General features: G+C 38.9%; 1 protein-coding gene across 3 annotated transcripts in view; it reads right to left on the reverse strand.

Moving 5' to 3' along the window:
- SH3RF1 (SH3 domain containing ring finger 1) overlaps positions 1-22,850 on the reverse strand; it is a 187,888-nt gene that overhangs the window by 42,061 nt on the left and 122,977 nt on the right. For all 3 annotated transcript variants that reach the window (XR_009212944.1, XM_032148888.2, XM_032148887.2), the window contains exon 5: positions 66-368. Coding sequence is in view for 2 of the 3 variants with exons in the window: in XM_032148888.2 (XP_032004779.1) it covers positions 66-368 (303 nt within the window). In the remaining variant the exon portion in view is untranslated. The remainder of the gene's footprint in view (positions 1-65; positions 369-22,850) is intronic.

Consider the following 22,850-nt stretch of genomic DNA (forward strand, 5'->3'; position numbering starts at 1 on the left):
CATGTTTGTGAGTGGATCCTTTTGTGGGTGAGCTCTTTTTATATAACACTTGTTTGAGAATTTACCTGAGAAGGGGCACTGCAGGAGAGCCCAGACAGCTCGCTGATCCGTGCAGCAGCAGTGGGGTTGCTGGAGCTGATGAGGACAGGGGGACTGATCTCCATGGAGTGGCGGTTCTGGGATGCCTGGGAGGACTTGTTGGCCATAGTGAGGGAAGTGAAGGAGTGCCGCTTTTTGGTGTTCTTCTTGGTGTCGGAGTGCTTTGGGGCAGTGCTGCTCTGGGCTGCCGCCGAGGAACATTCTCCAGCATCAACTCCTGGCACAGGAGGCTTATCCCATTCTATCAGCTGCTTAGCAGCCGAGTTAAACTGCAAAAGCAACCAACAAACCAACATAAGAAGGTTAAACAATTCCCAAGAATTCCCTGAGGTTTATTTTCAACATGATTTCATCCAAAATTTAAAGTCACTACTTTAAAGTCTGCCTATGCAGTTAGCGTCTGTTTTTCCCATGTGAGATATCTTTTCTCTCAATATTGGGACTTCATTGTATCTATATCACAGGTAGATATTAAATCAAGAATAAACAATTCCATTGCAAGACTGAAAGAGTAAAAGATAATTTTATTAAGAATTTCCACAATGTCTGATTTTAAAACTTGCCAATAACAAATGAAAATTTATTTCAGTTCACTGTGAATTTTCGAGAAGAGCAATCAAAATGGTGTATTTGTCACCCTTTTTGTGACACCCTGTTGCACAATAATGGTTGGGTATTTGCTCAAAGCACAACTGAAAAATGAAGGGGCAACTTTTGGGTTTGGTAAAAATGAGCAAGAAGACAAAGAATAAAACCATTCAAAATGAACTCATGTACTTCCATGTATATTTACCTCCTGCCTTTCTTTCTGTATTCTGGGAGAACCTCACAAAAAGCTGGCAGAAATTCTTAATATGTTTTTTGTCACGTCATTGTATCAGCTATCATCCTATGTGCACATACTTTAAATCATAACAGGGTAAGAAACGAAATTCAAGTCCTGTTGGCAAGCTAACTTCGTCTATCTGAAAAGCCCCGGTGTAGGTGGAGCCAAGATGGCCGAATAGGAACAGCTCCGGTCTCCAGCTCCCAGCCCCAGCGACACAGAAGACTGGTGATTTCTGCATTTCTGCTTGAGGTACCGGTTTCATCTCACTAGGGAGTGCCTAACAGTGGGTGCAGGACAGTCGGTGAAGCGCACTGTGCGCGAGCCGAAGCAGGGCGAGGCATTGCCTCACTCGGGAAGCGCAAGGGGTCAGGGAGTTCCCTTTCCTAGTCAAAGAAAGGGGAAACAGACGGCACCTGGAATATCGTGTCAGTCCCATCCTAATACTGCGCTTTTCCAACGGGCCTGGAAAACGGCACACTAGGAGATTGTGTCCCGCACCTGGCTCGGAGGGTCCTATGCCCACGGAGTCTCGCTGATTGCTAGCACAGCAGTCTGAGATCAAGCTGCAAGGCGGCAGCGAGGCTGGGGGAGGGGCGCCCGCCATTGCCCAGGCTTGCTTAGGTAAACAAAGCAGCCAGGAAGCTCGAACTGGGTGGAGCCCACCACAGCTCAAGGAGGCCTGCCTGCCTCTGTAGGCTCCACCTCTGGGGGCAGGGCACAGACAAACAAAAACTCAGCAAGAACCTCCACAGACTTAAATGTCCCTGTCTGACTGACAGCGTGGAAGAGAGTAGTGGTTCTCCCAGCACGCAGCTGGAGATCTGAGAACGGACAGACTGCCTCCTAAACTGGGTCCCTCACCCCTGAGCAGCCTAACTGGGAGGCACCCCCCCAGTAGGGACAGACTGACACCTCATTCAACCGGGTACTCCTCTGAGACAAAACTTTCAGAGGAACTATCAGACAGCTGAATTTGTGGTCTCACAAAAATCCGCTGTTCTGCAGCCACTGCTGCTGACACCCAGCCAAACAGGGTCTGGAGTGGACCTCTAGTAAACTCCAACAGACCTGCAGCTGAGGGTCCCGTCTGGTAGAAGGAAAACTAACAAACAGAAAGGACATCCACACCAAAAACCCATCTGTACATCACCATCATCAAAGACAAAAAGTAGATAAAACCACAAAGATGGGGAAAAAACAGAGCAAAAAAACTGGAAACTCTAAAAAACAGAGCACCTCTCCTCCTCCAAAGGAACGCAGTTCCTCACCAGCAACGGAACAAAGCTGGATGGAGGATGACTTTGATGAGTTGAGAGAAGAAGGCTTCAGACGATCAAACTACTCTGAGCTACGAGAGGAAATTCAAAACAATAGCAAAGAAGTTAAAAACTTTGAAAAAAAATTAGAAGAATGGATAACTAGAATAACCAATGGAGAGAAGGGCTTAAAGGAGCTGATGGAGCTGAAAGCCAAGTTTCGAGAACTACGCGAAGATTGCAGAAGCCTCGGTAGCAGATGCGATCAACTGGAAGAAAGGGTATCGCTCATGGAAGATGAAATGAATGAAATGAAGAGAGAAGGGAAGTTTAGAGAAAAAAGAATAAAAAGAAATGAACAAAGCCTCCAAGAAATTTGGGACTATGTGAAAAGACCAAACCTACGTCTGATTGGTGTACCTGAAAATGATGGGGAGAATGGAACCAAGTTGGAAAACACTCTGCAAGATATTATCCAGGAGAACTTCCCCAATCTAGCAAGGCAGGCCAGCATTCAGATTCAGGAAATACAGAGAACGCCACAAAGATACTCCGCGAGAAGGGCAACTCCAAGACACATAATTGTCAGATTCACCAAAGTTGAAATGAAGGAAAAAATGTTAAGGGCAGCCAGAGAGAAAGGTCAGGTTACCCACAAACGGAAGCCCATCAGACTAACAGCTGATCTCTCAGCAGAAACTCTACAAGCCAGAAGAGAGTGGGGGCCAATATTCAACATTCTTAAAGAAAAGAATTTTCAACCGAGAATTTCCTATCCCGCCAAACTAAGCTTCATAAGTGAAGGAGAAATAAAATACTTTACAGACAAGCAAACGCTGAGTGATTTTGTCACCACCAGGCCTGCCCTAAAAGAGCTCCTGAAGGAAGCACTAAACATGGAAAGGAACAACCGGTACCAGCCACTGCAAAAACATGCCAAATTGTAAAGACCATCGAGGCTAGGAAGAAACTATAGCAACTAACGAGCAAAATAACCAACTAACATCATAATGACAGGATCAGATTCACACATAACAATATTAACGTTAAATGTAAATGGGCTAAATGCTCCAATTAAAAGACACAGACTGGCAAATTGGATAAGGAGTCAGGACCCATCAGTGTGCTGTATTCAGGAAACCCATCTCACGTGCAGAGACACACATAGACTCAAAATAAAGGGATGGAGGAAGATCTATCAAGCAACTGGAAAACAAAAAAAGGCAGGGGTTGCAATCCTAGTCTCTGATAAAATAGACTTTAAACCAACAAAGATCAAAAGAGACAAAGAAGGCCATTACATAATGGTAAAGGGATCAATTCAACAAGAAGAGCTAACTGTCCTAAATATATATGCACCCAACACAGGAGCACCCAGATTCATAAAGCAAGTCCTCAGTGACCTACAAAGGGACTTAAACTCCCACACAATAATAATGGGAGATTTTAACACCCCACTGTCAGCATTAGACAGATCAACGAGACAGAAAGTTAACAAGGATATCCAGGAATTGAACTCAGCTCTACATAAAGTGGACCTAATAGACATCTACAGAACTCTCCACCCCAAGTCAACAGAATATACATTTTTTTCAGCACCACACCACACCTATTCCAAAATTGACCACATAGTTGGAAGTAAAGCTCTCCTCAGCAAGTGTAAAAGAACAGAAATTATAACAAACTGTCTCTCAGACCACAGTGCAATCAAACTCGAACTCAGGATTAAGAAACTCACTCAAAACTGCTCAACTACATGGAAACTGAACAACCTGCTCCTGAATGACTATTGGGTACATAATGAAATGAAGGCAGAAATAAAGATGTTCTTTGAAACCAGCGAGAACAAAGACACAACATACCAGAATCTCTGGGACACATTCAAAGCAGTGTGTAGAGGGAAATTTATAGCACTAAATGCCCACAAGAGAAAGCAGGAAAGATCCAAAATTGACACCCTAACATCACAATTAAAAGAACTAGAAAAGCAAGAGCAAACACATTCAAAAGCTAGCAGAAGGCTAGAAATAACTAAAATCAGAGCAGAACTGAAGGAAATAGAGACACAAAAAACTCTTCAAAAAATTAATGAATCCAGGAGCTGGTTTTTTGAAAAGATTAACAAAATTGATGGACTGCTAGCAAGACTAATAAAGAAGAAAAGAGAGAAGAATCAAATAGATGCAATAAAAAACGAAAAAGGGGATATCACCACCGATCCCACAGAAATACAATCTACCATCAGAGAATACTACAAACACCTCTATGCAAATAAACTAGAAAATCTAGAAGAAACGGATAAATTCCTCGACAAATACACCCTCCCAAGACTAAACCAGGAAGAAGTTGAATCTCTGAATAGACCAATAACAGGTTCTGAAATTGTGGCAATAATCAATAGCTTACCAACCAAAAAGAGTCCAGGACCTGATGGATTCACAGCTGAATTCTACCAGAGGTACAAGGAGGAACTGGTACCATTCCTTCTGAAACTATTCCAATCAATAGAAAAAGAGGGAATCCTCCCTAACACATTTTATGAAGCCAGCATCGTCCTGATACCAAAACCTGGCAGAGACATAACCAAAAAAGAGAATTTCAGACCAATATCCTTGATGAACATTGATGCAAAAATCCTCAATAAAATACTGGCAACCCGAATCCAGCAGCACATCAAAAAGCTTATCCACCATGATCAAGTGGGCTTCATCCCTGGGATGCAAGGCTGGTTCAACATACACAAATCAATAAATGTAATCCAGCATATAAACAGAACCAAAGACAAAAACCACATGATTATCTCAATAGATGCAGAAAAGGCCTTTGACAAAATTCAACAACCCTTCATGCTAAAAACTCTCAATAAATTAGGTATTGATGGGATGTATCTCAAAATAATAAGAGCTATCTACGACAAACCCACAGCCAATATCATACTGAATGGGCAAAAACTGGAAGCATTCCCTCTGAAAACTGGCACAAGACAGGGATGCCCTCTCTCACCGCTCCTATTCAACATAGTGCTGGAAGTTCTGGCCAGAGCAATCAGGCAGGAGAAGGAAATAAAGGGTATTCAATTAGGAAAAGAGGAAGTCAAATTGTCCTTGTTTGCAGATGACATGATTGTATATCTAGAAAACCCCATTGTCTCAGCCCAAAATCTCCTTAAGCTGATTAGCAACTTCAGCAAAGTCTCAGGATACAAAATTAATGTACAAAAATCACAAGCATTCTTGTACACCAGTAACAGACAAACAGAGAGCCAAATCATGAGTGAACTCCCATTCACAATTGCTTCAAAGAGAATAAAATACCCAGGAATCCAACTTACAAGGGATGTGAAGGACCTCTTCAAGGAGAACTACAAACCACTGCTCAATGAAATAAAAGAGGATACAAACAAATGGAAGAACATTCCATGCTCATGGGTTGGAAGAATCAATATCGTGAAAATGGCCATACTGCCGAAGGTAATTTATAGATTCAATGCCATCCCCATCAAGCTACCAAAGACTTTCTTCACAGAATTGGAAAAAACTAATTTAAAGTTCATATGGAACCAAAAAAGAGCCCGCATCGCCAAGTCAATCCTAAGCCAAAAGAACAAAGCTGGAGGCATCACGCTACCTGACTTTAAACTATACTACAAGGCTACAGTAACCAAAACAGCATGGTACTGGTACCACAACAGAGACACAGATCAATGGAACAGAACAGAGCCCTCAGAAATGATGCCACATAGCTACAACTATCTGATCTTTGACAAACCTGACAAAAACAAGAAGTGGGGAAAGGATTCCCTATTTAATAAATGGTGCTGGGAAAACTGGCTAGCCATATGTAGAAAGCTGAAACTGGATCCCTTCCTTACACCTTATACAAAAATTAATTCAAGATGGATTAAAGACTTATATGTTAGACCTAAAACCATTAAAATCCTACAAGAAAACCTAGGCAATACCATTCAGGACATAGGCATGGGCAAGAACTTCATGTCTAAAACACCAAAAGCAATGGCAACAAAAGCCAAAATCGACAAATGGGATCTCATTAAACTAAAGAGCTTCTGCACAGCAAAAGAAACTATCATCAGAGTGAACAGGCAACCTACAGAATGGGAGAAAATTTTTGCAACCTACTCATCTGACAAAGGGCTAATATCCAGAATCTACAATGAACTCAAACAAATTTACAAGAAAAAAACAAACAACCCCATCAAAAAGTGGGCAGAGGACATGAACAGACACTTCTCAAAAGAAGACATTTATGCAGCCAAAAAACACATGAAGAAATGCTCATCATCACTGGCCATCAGAGAAATGCAAATCAAAACCACAGTGAGATACCATCTCACACCAGTTAGAATGGCCATCATTAAAAAGTCAGGAAACAACAGGTGCTGGAGAGGATGTGGAGAAATAGGAACACTTTTACACTGTTGGTGGGACTGTAAACTAGTTCAACCATTGTGGAAGTCAGTGTGGCGATTCCTCAGGGATCTCGAACTAGAAATACCATTTGACCCAGCCATCCCATTACTGGGTATATACCCAAAGGACTATAAATCATGCTGCTATAAAGACACATGCACACGTATGTTTATTGCGGCACTATTCACAATAGCAAAGAGTTGGAACCAACCCAAATGTCCAACAACGATAGACTGGATTAAGAAAATGTGGCACATATACACCATGGAATACTATGCAGCCATAAAAAATGATGAGTTCGTGTCCTTTGTAGGGACATGGATGAAACTGGAAAACATCATTCTCAGTAAACTATCGCAAGGACAAAAAACCAAACACCGCATGTTCTCACTCATAGGTGGGAATTGAACAATGAGAACTCATGGACACAGGAAGGGGAACATCACACTCCGGGGACTGTTGTGGGGTGGGGGCAGGGGGGAGGGACAGCATTAGGGGATACACCTAATGCTAAATGACGAGTTAATGGGTGCAGGAAATCAACATGGCACATGGATACATATGTAACAAACCTGCACATTGTGTACATGTACCCTAAAACCCTAAAGTATAATAAAAAAAAAAATAAAAGAAAAAGAAAAAAAAAAAAAGAATTCACCTCCCATAGGAAAAAAAAAAAAAAAAAGAATGTTGCATGAGACAACAACTTAAGTAAACAAAAGCAATTTAGCTTGTTTATATCGGCTATCAGATCAAATCAAACTTCATCTTCTTAAAAAAAAAAAAACAAAAAAAAAAAAAAAAGAAAAGCCCTGGTGTAAATTAAGAGTACCAGGGGTCAAAATCTGTGCACTCCACTGATATTATCAGCAAGAAAGGAAAGAACACAAGCCTTTTGTTTTCCCTAGGGTAAAATAAAACATTTCTGGAATGCTTCAATGACAATAAGCTGCATATAACAATGACAATAAGCTGCATATAACTTACCTAGATATTACAGTAAGGGGAAGCATAGCTTAACCTCTCAAAAAAAATTGAGATGCAAAATAATAAACTTTTAAAAGGTAACTTAAATATAATATTAAGGAGAACAGTGATTTTTCCATCTCAGCATTACATACTGGGCACTTCACAAATGTCTTTATATAAAATAACATCATGTACTATTTTTCCCACTTAAATTGTTCAGGCTATGTCTTCTCATCCTGTTGATAAGATCACTCTACTAGAAGAATGGAAACCCTCTTCGTCAATATTTTATGAAATGAACTTACTTTGGAACAACTGCTTCCTCACAAAGCCGTGTTAATTGGAGCTCAGCAGTCACTGCTTCTACAAATGATTGCAAATTGACTGACAATTTGTTCCTAAGCCTCCTTGGGGACTCAAATTCAGGTGGCTTGTCTAATATATAATTAGTAAGATAAATCTTTATCAAACATGACCATATCTCTTCTTCAGACTTTAAGAAGTTTCTCCACGTGATAATCGTTCAGAAATAATAGGCGGTAATGCCAGAATAACACCTGTCAATGCCTGAAGTACCAATGGCGGGAGAAAGGATCATAAAGATTTCTTGTGGTATGTGTTTAGGGATGAAAATGAAGTGCTAGTAAAGGGTGGCCCTATTAAAAGCATTTTCATGGCAATTGGCCAGGAGATCCAGAATTTACAAATCCTTTCTTGGTCTAGCTATCCCACCTTGAGAATAAAAAGCCCAAATGAAGCAAAGTAATGCTTTATATTATGGTGGGGGTGGCCCGAACCTCACTGTAGATCTCCAATAAACTGCAGTGAACCATGGAGGGGTAGGGTCCCCTTTCCTGCACAGGCTGGGTGTACGGAGCCTGGAAACAAAGCAGATTGAAAAGCTACTTCATCTCCTCCATCCCACACACAACACCCTCATGAAATGAAGGGCCAGCGCACCTGGCAATGCTGGAGAAAAAGGAGCCAGAGAATGTCTTCTTCCACCATAAGCTTATTTAGACACCTAGAAACAAATCTTCAAAAGCGCAAACCTCATCAGTGTGCTGGAAACTGACTGCTCAACTCAGCACTCCTGTCCCAGTGAGTAAGAAGTAGAGGAGGGAGTTGAGAAGACTTTCTTCTCATTGAGGCAAAAAATATGACTAGAGGAAACTATCACATCTATTTGATATCATGTTTAGATTAATTCTGGGGTCAAACAATAGGCTCCATTACTGGTGCCTGTTTTGAAAGGTTCTGAAAAATTACTGTAGTCTTGTCATGGTCATACCTGGCTGGCCAAGTGTCAGTTATATATTCAACATTGTGTTAGTATTTCAGGTTTCCATATGCTGTGCTCTGGTATAAACATCTGAGGATTAAAATATTGTTCCCAATATTTCCTGCTGCTTTCTCAACAGAACAATACTGGGTGCTTCCTTTGTGTCTTTCTTCATATCATATATTCTCCATTAAAATAAATACACATTGAGCATCTATTTTTGGGGGGGCTGGGGGGAAAGGTCTCACTCTGTTGCCCTGGCTGAAGTGCAGTGGCACATTCATTGCTCAGTGCAGCCTCGAACTCCTGGGCTCAAGCGATCCTCTTGCCTCAACCTCCTGAGTAGTCGGGACTATAGGTACGCAACACCACACCCAGCTAATTTTAGTAGCGATGAGGTCTCATTATGATGTCTAGCTGGTGTCAAACTTCTGAGCTCAAGCGATCCTCCTATCTCAGCCTCTCAAAGTGCTGGGATTACAGGCGTGAGCCACTGTGCCTGGACTCTGAGCACCAATTATGTGCTGAATAATGTGCTTGGTGCTAAAGATCTACAAATGCAGAGAAATGATCTCTGCCCTTAAGGAGCTTACAAACAGGCATAAAAATAACACAGTGCTTTCCATAATTTCTTATGTCTAGCTACTTTTGCTCAACAACATGCTTTTTGAGATTTATCCATATTGCTCCATGAGTCAGTAGTTCTTTCTTTTAAATTGCTGTGTAATATTCTATTGTGTAAATATACTATAATTTATCTATCCATCTACTGCTGATTAACATGTGGGTTTTCTTTCCTCCTTTCCTGTCTTCCTTCCTTCCAATAGACAGTGGCTATTAGGAACAACGCTGCTGTGAATAGTATGTGTCTTTTGGTGGACATAAGCTCCCATCTGGATATTGGGTACATGTCCAGGAGTAGAACTGCTGGACCACAGGGTTGGATGCTTAGAAAAATTTATGCAGAATTATGTGTATGCAGGTAGACACATCCTGGAGTGATATAACAAGCCAACTGGCAAGTAGAAGACCACAGTTCTAGTCCTAAAACAGCCATTACCTACCTTTGGGGCCTTAAGGGAGCCATTTTACCTCTATTGTTCACAGCTTCCTCATCTATAAAGTAAGCTGGAGCCAGTGATTTTTAGGTCTCTTTTAGCTCTCCACATGTATAATGCATAATCTCACTTTAAATGGACAAGTTTCATTTTTCTATTTCATTTCTATTCCTCTAAATAGCCTAGCATATTTTTTTCTGCATTTGATTTTTATGCATGGACAGTAATATTTGTTAGCAAGATGTTGTCATACTTTAAAATTACTTGAGATTTCTTCGGAAGCAGCATATATTATTAGTATTAAAAAACATTGCTCCTTGCTTCCGGTATCAGTTCCAGAGAAAATCATAAAGTTAAGACTATTTGGTAGAGGCATTAAGTAAATCAGGCAGAAACATAAAGCAGCCTTTGCTGTAAGTATAGCAACCTTTGGTAACAATAGGAAACCAAGGATCTGATAGCTTCTAATAGAATTTTGATAAAATTCACGTATGAATGTTTGAGCTCAGTAGTGTGAGCTTTCTGTGACATTTATCTAACCATGACCTTTAATGTTAGGAGTACACTCATCACTTGCAAAATAAATTTGTATCCTAAAATACCTTCTTCCAAGCATTTGGTAAGGAGCTTTGATAAGACTTAGGTTGGATATAAGGTAAAATTCAGTATACTAGAGATAAAAGCAGGGACACTAAAATATTTATTAATCTTAAAATTCTTATGTCCCTTTTTGGAGAAAAAGTCTAAAAGTCTAAAATGTAGAAAGAATGTGTTTTGAAGTATAAATAAATATGAGATGAAATACTGACAAAAATAATATCAATAATAACAACAAGGCAGCTTAAGAAACATTAAAATAAACTTTTTTGTGTATGGTTGCCCTCTTTGCTAGAGAGAATATAGCCTTTTTTAAAAGGCGGGACTTACAATATTTTAAAGAGAAAAAATTTTTAATGAGAACTAAGTTGAATAGTTACTATTTTATAGGAAGCTTTACAGATGAATCAGTCTGTAGCTTCTGAGCACTACAGGATACAAACAGTAGATCTGAGAAGTAATTATTTTAATTCACAACCCACTAGAGCAAGCTTGTCCAACCCACGGTCCTCTACATATAGCCCATCACAAATTTGTAAACTTTCTTAAAACATTATGAGATTTTTTTGAGGCTTTGTTTTTTCTTTTCTTTTCTTTTTTTTTTTTAAGCTCATCAGCTATTGATTTAGTGTATTTTATGTGTGGCCCAGGATAATTCTTCTTCCAATGTGACCCAGGGAATCCAAAAGATTGAACACCCCTGGTATAGAACATTATGAAGTAAAATGTAAAAGGCCTCAGCCAGTTCCCCACATCTGTCTCTTCCCAATCCACTTCCCAGATGGATTTCCATTTAACAATTTAAAATCTATCCTTCACTTTCTATGTAGATGTCGTTATATATGTATCTACTTTATTGATTTTTAACACAAATAAAACCAAGCAATCCATTCTATTCTCTCATGAAACAATATTTCATGAACATCTTTGCATATCAATAGGGACAGGTTGATAGCATGGTATTCCATTTTATAGAGATGTTGCCATTTACTATGTCTTGGCAGGCTTGTACAAGCATATCCATAGGGTAAACTCCTAAAAGTGGAATTTGCTAGATCAAAGTGTAAGTTTAAAAATCGTTTTTTGAAGTAACAAGGTGTATTATATTGTTTTAACTTGTATTTCTATTTATTAATGAGATTAAGCATCTATTTTCTTTTTTTAGGATTTGCTTATTTCCATACTCTATCCATATTTCTATTGGATTGTTTGTATTTTTCTTATACACTGATACAAATACTCTTTTTTTTTTTTTTTTTGGAGACAGGGTCTCCCTCTGTCATTGAGGCTGGAGTGTAGTGGCATAATTTCAGCTCAGTGCAACCTCTGCCTCCCGGATTCAAGTGATTCTCCTGCCTCAGCCTCCTGAGTAGTGGAGATTATAGGCAAGTGCCACCACGGCCCAGCTAATTTTTGCATTTTTTTTTGAGATAGAGTCTTGCTCTGTTGCCCAGGCTGGAGTGCAGTGGCGTGATGTCGGCTCACTGCAAGCTCTGCCTCCCAGGTTCACGTCATTCTCCGGCCTCAGCCTCCCGAGTAGCTGGGACTACAGGCGCCTGCCACTACACGTGGCTAATTGTTTTTGTATTTTTTTAGTAGAGACAGGGTTTCACCGTGTTAGCCAGGATGATCTCAATCTCTTGACCTCGTGATCCACCTGCCTCGGCCTCCCAAAGTGCTGGGATTACAGGTGTGAGCCACCGCGCCTGGCCTGATTTTTGCATTTTTTTAGTAGAGATGGGGTTTCACCATATTGGTCAGGCTGGTTTCGAACTCCTGACCTCAGATAATCCGCCTGCCTCGGCCTCCCACAGTGCTGGGATTACAGGCATGAGCGATTGCGCCTGGCTATAAATATTCTTTCTTTACATAATATTATGTAAAGTGCTCTTTAACTTATATGTATATATGTGTGTATATATTTGTCTATTAAATTAAAAATAATGTTCTAATTTGTTATTTATCAGTTTTTTCCATTATTGCATCTTGATTTAACATCATGCTTTAAAAATCTTTTCATTCCACAATTGTTTTAAATAAGAAACCTACATTTTTTCCTAGTTTTTTAAATGTTTCCTTCTTTTCATTCTTTCTTTTTACATCTCCGTCTGTGAACCATATGCCCATCTGGTTTTGCATAAAGAATAAGGTCGGGAAAGCATTTAGCACTTTGTTTTTCCACATGACTCAGCAGTTGTCCTATCATCATTTAAATAACAGTCCATCTTTTCCTCACTGGTTTGAAATGCCATGTTTTAAATGTATCACTTCAACATTCTACTGCATCACTAAGTCCAATGTTCCTTCCCCAGATAAGTCAGTCACTTTGAAGAAAATCAGGGAATGAATGAAATGCTATGGAATGGAAATTCACGCCCATTTACATCCTCTCAGCAGACATGAAAATATTTTGCCTCACATTATAGTCCTTTGCAAAATGGTCCATAATGGCAATGAGAAACTGGTATTCCCATTTGTCTCCTATTCTTCCCTACAATTTAGGTGATAAGGTTTTTGTTTTTGGATGACCTAAATATAAAAGCAAGCTCAGTCTTCATTTATAATACAAGACTTACCCACAGAAGAGGAATAACTAAGAGACTGAAGGGATTACTCAAGAGTCTTTTTAAAATTGATATGAAAGCCTCCCTCAGGTAACAGCTCCATTAAGGTCTCTGTAAATATTTGTTGAATGAATAAAAATGTTTGTCTCTTAGAACTACCAAGGGAAGGAAGTGCTGCCTCTAGCCCAACACTATGCAACTGAAATATAATATGAGCCACACTTGGAATTTAGATTTTTTGGTAGCCACATTTTAAAAGACAGAAAGAAATAGGTAAAACTCATTTTAATAATATATTTTATTTAGCCCAATGTATCTACACTATGATCACTTCAACATGTAATCCATGTAAAAAAGTACTGAGATTGGTACATTCTTTTTTTGTACTATGTCTTTGAAACCCGGTGCAAATGGAGTGCTTCCATCCCACTCAGTTTGGACGAGTCTCGCTGCAAGTTGCTCAACAGCGACATGTGCGTTGGATGGCACAGCTCTAGACTCTCCATAGCTCCTGTAGGGAAAGAAGCTGCAACACAGGGTGGCTGTGCTCCTGAGGCTCATTAAGCACAAAGAATTTGCTGAACAGAGAAAAGAAGACTGAAATGACTCCCCTGACCCGCTATGGCCCACATTTCTGAAGCCTCCTGGGTCCTGAAGCAGTGTACTGGCAGCAACTACAAGGGTTACTCATTTAAGCAGTAGGACAGGGAGGAACACGGACTCCTAATACAAGCCTCACTACATCCTGCCAAGGGAAAAGGATTTTCAAAGTTAACTAACTGGCTGCACTAGGTTAGGAAGGTGAAACATCAGTTACGTAGCTCTTCACTTATTTTCATTATCTTCACTTCTGTTGGCCCTAGCTGTTAAAAACAAAATAAACTAGAATTTTCTTGTTCAGGTTTCTGATTTTGAAATGTAAGGTATAAAAAGAGGGTACATGTCATTAAAAGCCTAAAATGAATTTTAGCTGAGGTAGCTGAAAAAGGGACTGTCAGAGAAAACCACAGGAAAAGCCCTGAACTTCATGCCAAAAGGTTTAGGTTAGAGTTAGGTCTTTGTCCTCACTGGTTCAGTAACCTTGGGTAGACCATATAAATTCCATGGTTTTGGTTTCCCTAGCTGTATAAAATGGGAAGCTAACATCAATTTTACACACCCCAGGTAGAAATGGGCATGGGTTAAAGTGTTCTGTAATACATAAAGTGCTATATGAACATGAGTTATTCTTACTACTCAGAGTCCCAGCTTGCCATTAACTTGCTTTGTTGCCTTGGGCAAGTCATTTGATCTTGGGTTATGCCTCCCATTTCTCATTTGTAACATGAAGCAAGACTTAATGATCTGTAAAGTTTTATGCCTAGGTAAAGTACAAATACCTATTCTCAACCCAAACAAAAATATCCCACTCGAAATATTCAATAGGCAAAGACCTCTGTGTTGGGAATAGGGTCCTCAGGTATTCAGTGACCAGAATCAAACCTAATGGAGCCTTTTACTCACCCAAATGTTTTTTTGAGTGACTATTAAAAGCCAGGCACAGTACTAAATGAGAGAAATAGGGAAATAGAGACACATCTTTTCTGACTCATGATAAAAGAAGACCTAAGAAACAGCATGATGGATTAAGGATAGGAGGTGCAAATTCACGTGTCTGCATAGCTTGGGCAGTTGAGGGCAATGAATGAAGAAGGCCAGAGACCAACAGAGAATGGCAGGCACACTATAGTGAACTATGGTCAACTGGGGAGTGTCTGCTTTCTTTCAATGGGCAACTGCTTGGCAGGGTCAACTGATTTTTTTTTTTTTTTTTTAAGGAAAGCTTATGTAAAACCTCCTGAGTTTACATCTCAACAACTAATTTTTAAAAACCACTCTAAGTCAAGTATAAAAGTCATGGGGATCGTACTAGTTGGTGATCTCTGATTTAGGGAAGAAATAATAGAGAAGAAAATAGTAGGGGTAAGAGGAAAAGCAAAAGGCCCTCAGAATCTTAGAATCTACAAGAAGACCTTGCAAAGTTTTACAGGCCAACCATCCAACCAATGCCCCACAAATGAAAAAGGCAAAGAGTTTCAGAGAGATTAAGAATAGTGTACTCAACCCAGCAATTCCACTACTGGGTATATACCCAAAGGAAAAGAAATCATTTTATTAAAAAGAAACCTGTACTTGTACGTTTATTGCAGCACTATTCACAATAGCAAAGTCACGAAATCAACCTGAGTGTCCATCAACGGTCTACTGGATAAAGAAAATGTGATATATACGCACCTTAGGATATTACGCAGCCATAAAAAAGAAAGAAAGAATGTCTTTTGTAGCAACATGGATGGAGCTGGAGGTCATTATCCTAAGTGAAATCACTCAGAAACAGAAAATCAAATACTGCATTTTCCCACTTATAAGTGGACATAAAGATGGAAATAATAGACACTGAGGATGCCAAAAGTGGGAAGATGAGAGGTGGGTGATGGCTGAAAATTTACCTATTGAGTATGATGTTCACCATGTAAGTGATAGGTACATTAAAAGCCCAAACCTCACCAATATGCATGTAATTCCAATGTAATAAACCAGCACATGTACCCTCTGAATCTGTAAAAAATATATATATATTTTATATATTATATATTATATATATAATAATGGTCATATTATATATATTACATATATTATATATTATACATAATAATTATATATACATATATATATAATAATGTTGGTCAGGCTGGTCTCGAACTCCTGACCTCGTGATCCACCTGCCTCACCCTCCCAAAGTGCTGGGATTACAGGTGTGAGCCACCACCCGGCCTAAAAAATATATTTTTAAAAAAGAATAGTGGTAGATGTTATTGAGAGGACAAAGTGACAAAAACAAGAGCTAAGAAAAGTCACTTCGTAGCAAACAGGAGGAAAATTTGAGAGACTGGAGTGACCACAGGCTAACACTAACTGCAGGGAGTAAGAAAGCAGAGGCAGAGAGCAGGGATAAGCAATTCTCTTGAGAAGTTTAGTAGAAGTAAGAAAAGAGGTAGAATCATAATTTGAGGGAAGTGTAGTCAAGGAATAGGTTTTTGGGGAGAGTAAAAAGCTGATCATTTTCCTATATTAAAGGATAGCCAGGGGAAAGGGAATAACTGACATGCAAAACAGTAAAGATATAAAAGATGTGACCAAGTTCCTGGAGGATGAAAGGCCTGGGCAGAGAAGACAGCAACCGCAAAGGAAGAAAAACCCTTCCCAACTGTGAACAGTGAATGTGCATACAAATTTAAAAGTTCAACCCTGAAAATTAAGTATAAAGAGGTACAAATACCTATTACTTCTGGAGCAACAGATGTGCAGTCTATTCGTGGTGCTGGGGAGAGAGACCAATGGATAATTTTTAAATTGGTCTCAGTTCACTTCACTGTGTTTACTGGATCTGACAATACATGAAGTTTTATATATATGTTTCTTTCTATTACATATTTGTTCACTGAATGCACACCATAAATCAGAAATGTCTGTTAGCCAAAAGTGTAATTCCAATGACAAATTTTATTTTCTACAACCTGATTACCAGATGTAGGGATACTATAAAAGAAATACACGTGTATCTCAGGAGGTTATGAACGTGGAATTGTCATTAATTCTAAGTGAAAATTTGTCAATGTGAAATGACACACTGACAGAAATTCCATAGTGATGTGTAATCAGCTAACAAATCAGTGAACAAGTATTTCCCTTATCCTGGATACTTAAAACACGTGTGGATGTGCATGGGGGGCAGGGTGGGGGACTGGTGATTGCCAAGAAGGAATCTGGCACAGAAAGACAATACTGTACCAAGGATATTGACGATCAGGACTTTGCACGTTTGTCTGAGATCTTCCTTCTTCTCAACACATAAAGGAATTTTTGCCTCACAAATATGTGAAGCCTAATAGGTACATTATCACTAAACTTTATTATAAAAAGCAATGTTGTTTTATAACACTCAGGAAAAATACTTTCCTAAAACATTCCATTTCATTCTAGAGAAGCCTGTTCCCCATTGATGTAATAAAGATGCTCCTGTTCAAGCCATTTATATGCCACACATACACACATGCTGGACCAGAATAGAATATTCATTAAGTCTTTTTTACATGATATAAGACATGACTTAACACTTGATTAATTAAAATGAACCTATTCCGCTTATTAAAGCTTTAGTTACTAGAAAAATTTAGCTTGTATATATAAAATAATAAAATATTTAAATAATAATAAAAAGTTGAAAAGACATTAAAATATCATGGTTTTAATTAGTTTGATTTTTTTCATAAAAACAGGCAATCTCAGATATTTAAAGTTGTTGAGTAGTGACTCATTTCTGAAAATTAACCTTTTAGGTGTGAGAAAATGAAATGTTTCATAATTTGTTATGAAACATTAAAATGCCCTATACACTTTTTAAGCAAAGCTGGATAATAATAGTGATTCTGCCCAACCATTAGGAATGCTAGTTATTGAGTGTGCTCTGAGACTAGGGCAGGGCAGAAGTCTAGGGAAGCAATGAACTGCAGAGTGGAGGCCATGATTCCTTTCTCAATCCCTGGCTCTGTGTCCCCCTGAGCAAGACATTTGTCTACAAAATGGTAAAAATAATTAAATTATAGGCTAGCTACTAGAGTGTTTATTAGACAGTCATAAAAACTGATGTTTAGTAGTACTACCATTATATGGAGAGAGGCAAAATCATGTGTGTAATATCATTAAAGCATAAGGAAAAAGAATGGAAGGATATTTACCAAAATTATACACGATGACGCTTAGGATTATTCATTTCCTTTCCAAACTTTCTGGAATATGATTATATTGTAGAAATAAAATCATTAAAAAATCCTTTACATAAGATGGCTCTCAAGAAACACAGGAAAATAATAAATCATCAACAAACCTAATTATACACTTAGCATGTTCCAGGCAAGTAAGAATGGTATAAATGGTATAAACGGGGTACTGTAGAAGTTCAAAGCAAGGAGAACGGTTTTTTTTTTTTTGGTTCCGTTTCATAGAATTTGTTTTGCTGCATATGAAAATTAGGGAAGAAAGGCTTCATGAGGAATGATAGTATTTATTTGGACCTTGAAGGTGAGCTTTCTATACAGACAAAGAAATATCCCTGATGAGCTGTAAAGAGAGCAATTCCAGGGTATGTTTTCCAGGAATGATCAGTAAACTTAGCTAGGGCCCTGAGTACATGTAGCAAAATATGGCCAGGTTAAAGAACTTGGCGATTCTTTAGGGAGTCATTGTGGACCTTAGATACCATTTGATGATTAGCCTAGGCCTCTGATTAAGGCTATGCAGGAAATCTGCATTTTTATGTTCTATGAAACTACCTAGAGTACTGGAAACTGTCCATTCGTGAAGTGAGAACTCCATAAACATTAACTGATCTTTACAATCTCAGCTCTCTCAATGTTTTCCTGATGGAAAACAAAAAGAAACTCTTAAATTAGAAAGAAGCCTCTGAATAATAGATAGAGCATAAACTACCCTAAATCCTTACCTAACCTAAACAACTCCTTTTTGGATTACGTCTTTAGCCATATTTATTAAACAGCTGTTCCTGGAGCTCAGAGGAGACCTGCCTTTGCCTTTAGAACTTCAGGAGCCAGTGCTCATTTTCCCTTTTCCTTCTATTGTTGTGGCAGAAGGAAAAGCAATAATTACTTGTATCAAGTGGATAGCATTCAGAAGATATGAAAACCTACACCATGGGACATAGTCTACGGTGCTTAAAAAAAAAAAAGCTACTCAAAGGCAGATCCAATGTATTCAGTCAGTCAGAATTACAGATGAAAGTATGGTGCTAAGCAACAGAGTAATTCTCCTTTACTGACTTCTCAACAATGTCTTTAAATTTCACTTATAAAAATTTATTTACTTCAGGTTTGAAAGGGAAATTTGGATGCTAAGCAACACAGTAATTCCCTCTTCTCAACTTCCCCACAATCTCCCTAAATTTCTTTTATAAACATTGATTTAACTTTTTAATTTTAAAGGAAAATAATACATCTAAAGGAAAAAATATATCCAACAGTATAAATGATGCTATTTTTTTATATAGTTCAATTAACTCTTTGATTATTAGATCAAAGGTTATTATTGTACCCTTCTGCTATCATTATTCTCAAGAGGAAAGGCTTTTAGTTAAAAAATAAAGTTAGCATTGTTATTCTTAGCTCCTCCAGGGGTCACCTTGGCAACTTCAAACTATGTACCTACACTTCTACTTCTTTTTTTTTTTTTTTTTTTTTTGAGACGGAGTCTTGCTCGGTCGCCCAGGCTGGAGTGCAGTGGCGCAATCTTGGCTCACTGCAAGCTCCGCCTCCCGGGTTCACGCCATTCTCCTGCCTCAGCCTCTCCGAGTAGCTGGGACTACAGGCGCCCGCCACCACGCCCGGCTAATTTTTTGTATTTTTAGTAGAGACGGGGTTTCACCCTGGTCTCGATCTCCTGACCTCGTGATCCGCCCGCCTCGGCCTCCCAAAGTGCTGGGATTACAAGCGTGAGCCACCGCGCCCGGCCTCTACTTCTTATTCTTTGGAACACAGACATTACCTTCCAATTCTCTCATTCCCTAGAAGAGGAAGCTAGCACCCCCACCTTTAAGGCCACTTGTGCTCCCTGAGCCCTTTGATTTCCCATTGTTAAGGCTGATAACACACTCTATCCATAGCCAGAGAAATGTCTCCCATGATTTGTCTATGGTTGATTCTAGAAGTTGAATACAACTAATTACTCCAAATTGTACACTTTAAATATGTGTAGTTTGTTGTATGTAACTTATGTCAATAAACTTATTTTAAAAATAAGGATCCTTGACAATAAGTCTATCCTACCTCAGCTCAAAGTAAGTCAAAGGAGAAATTGCAAATAGGTGAAAATTCATCTCAGAAAGAATCAGTGAGTCTTTTTTTCTTAACATTTTACTTTTTAAATTGACAAATAAAATTGTATATCTTTATCATGTATAAGATGGTGTTTTAAAATATGTATACATTGTGGAATGGCTAAATTGAGCTAACTAACATATGTATTACCTCACATACGTATCATTTTTTGTGGTGAGAACACTTAAAAATCCACTCTTAGAATTTTTCAAGAATACAATAATATATTGTTATTAACTATAGTCACCCTATAGACCTCTTGAACTTACTCCTCCTACATAACTAAAATTTTATATCCTTTGACCTATACTACCCCCAGAGGGGTCTTCTCTACAAAGCTGGCCCTCTACATGCATCTTAGGGCCCCACATCCGAGGAATGGAGGACTGACTGCAGTACGCCATTTTATGTGAGGGACTTGAGCATCCGCAGATTTGGAAACCGTGAGGAATCCTGAAACCAATCCCCTGTGGATACTGAGGGACAACTGTATTTAAGAAATAAATAACCAGTAGAGATTACAAGATCTAATCCATAGAGTATTGCTACCATTAATTTGGGAAAATTCTAAACTAGGTACAACCAAATAGCCTAGTTTAAAAAAAAAAAAAAAAAAAGAAAGAAAAACAGGAAAAAAGCTCGCATTAAGGTCACACAGACCAGCTGGTCTGAAGAATGTAACATCTTGACGTAACACCAAGATAAACCAATGATAAGATATACACATAAGCAGTAAATGATCGGAGAATTAGCTGAAAAATGTAGAAACAAACATGTTTGTTTTGGGTTTAGAACCTTTCATTATAAAAGTTCATAGGTTGCTCATTCATTCAACCATTATTTATTGAAAGCCTACTACAGGTGCTGTGCAAAGACCCTGGGGAACCGGCCCTTGGGAGTTTGAATTCTAATGGAGAAATGGAGGGTGAGGGGTCAGCTAGTAACCACATCAACAAATAACTGGAAATACTCACAGACAGAAAAAAGTGTTAATAATTTCTAGGGATAATAATAACAATGGTGATAATAATCACAGCCATCACTGACACTGCTCTTGCTGGTACCAGGCACTATTCTTAAGTATCACTGGAACTTATTATTTTACAAATGAAGAGCCAGGCCCAAAGTCACTTAGATTAAAAAAATACAAAAAAAAATAGCCGGGCGCGGTGGCAGGCACCTATAGTCCCAGCTACTCGAGAGGCTGAGGCAGGAGAATGGCGGGAACCCGGGAGGCAGAGTTTGCAGTGAGCAGAGATCGCGCCACTGCACTCCAGCCTGGGAGACAGAGCGAGACTCTGTCTCAAAAAAAAAAAAAAAAAAAAAAAAAGACTTGAATCCTGGCCATCTGGCTCCCGAGTCCAAGCTTTCTCCCACTATGGCACCAGTACGTGTTTGGGGTAAAGCAAGTGAAGAGGAGGCACTCCCTTAGATGAGGTGAGAGAAAGTCTGTCAGAGGAAGTGACAGCTGACACGAGATGTAAACAAATGAGAAATGCAGCCCTTGTTTCTGGCAGTAACTACCGAGTAAGAATAGTTGTCTATAATGCCACTCCAACTTCAGGCCTTCTGCACATTACCTTTTATCATCTATAGCAGAGGAGCAAGTTGCTAAATAATTTTTTTTTGGTGTTGAAAAACTCAGTGGGCGATATTTCAAACAAATGACTAGGAATCAAAATAAAATGAGAAACTTAATAAAAATTTATAGTTCACCGTAAGCCTACAATACACAATTATGTTTGGGAAGCATCCAAAATTCCATATTCAGCACTTATTTCATTCAAATTTTTTGCTTGCTTAAGAATTATGTCATCCAAACTTGAATGAATGAGTCAGCTACAAATTAATAGGGTTAAAAATCTTTCCTTCTATTTTACAGAAAACTAGTGTTTTTGAACAAAGAAAGAAGCAGATTAAAAATTTGTTTTTTTAAAACTGTATTCAGTCCTTAAAAAATACACCCTTTTATACATATCCTGGCATGGTATCTTCAAGAATTGCTTTTAACCTTTACTATTTTCCAGCTTACACAAGTGAAGAAAGGCCCTATCTAAATTGAACAGAATCCATAACCTCTAAGGCTCGAACAAAGAGAGGTCTGAAAGAATCTCCAGAGGGGAAGGGTGAATGTGATCAAAGCAAGAGAACCCTTACCCTTATCTTAAGAGCTCAACAAGGACTCCAAGGCAAAGAATCCAGGGCCATTTATATAGCCATTCCTTCCCCTACTCACTTCTCCCAACCAGACTCTCCTCCATTCAAGTCTTGTAGAATTTTGTGTTCTACTTTAATAAGCAAAGTGTTTTGCATTATTAAAAGGAGATTTGGCTGGGCGCAGTGGCTTACGCCTGTAATCCCAGCACTTTGGGAGGCAGAGGCAGGCAGATCACCTAAGGTCAGGAGTTCGAGACCAGCCTGACCAACATGGTGAATCCCCATCTCTACTAAAAGTACAAAATTAGCCGGGCATGGTGGTGCATGCCTGTAATCCCAGCTACTTGGAAGGCTGAGGTAGGAGAATCACTTGAACCCGGAAGGCAGAGGTTGTAGTGAGCCAAGATTGTGCCATTGCACTCCAGCCTGGGCAACAAGAGCGAAACTGTCTCAAAAAAAAAAAAAAAAAAAAAAAAAAAAAAAAAAAAAAAAAAAAAAAAGGAGATTTGTTTGCAAGTCACTATACCACCACTGCTATTTTATCACCTTATTCCAGTGCATGTGGAGATTACAGTCCATAGTCACAGGATGTTGCGGAAGAAAAGGATAGTTGAGGACAGGAAGAGAGGGCAAACTATTCCAGTAGCATTTCTCACCATCTCAGTCCTCTCTTTACCCAC

Source organism: Hylobates moloch, unplaced genomic scaffold (genome assembly GCF_009828535.3).
Source record: "Hylobates moloch isolate HMO894 unplaced genomic scaffold, HMol_V3 SCAFFOLD_3, whole genome shotgun sequence".
In the NCBI taxonomy this organism is placed as follows: Eukaryota; Metazoa; Chordata; class Mammalia; order Primates; family Hylobatidae; genus Hylobates; species Hylobates moloch.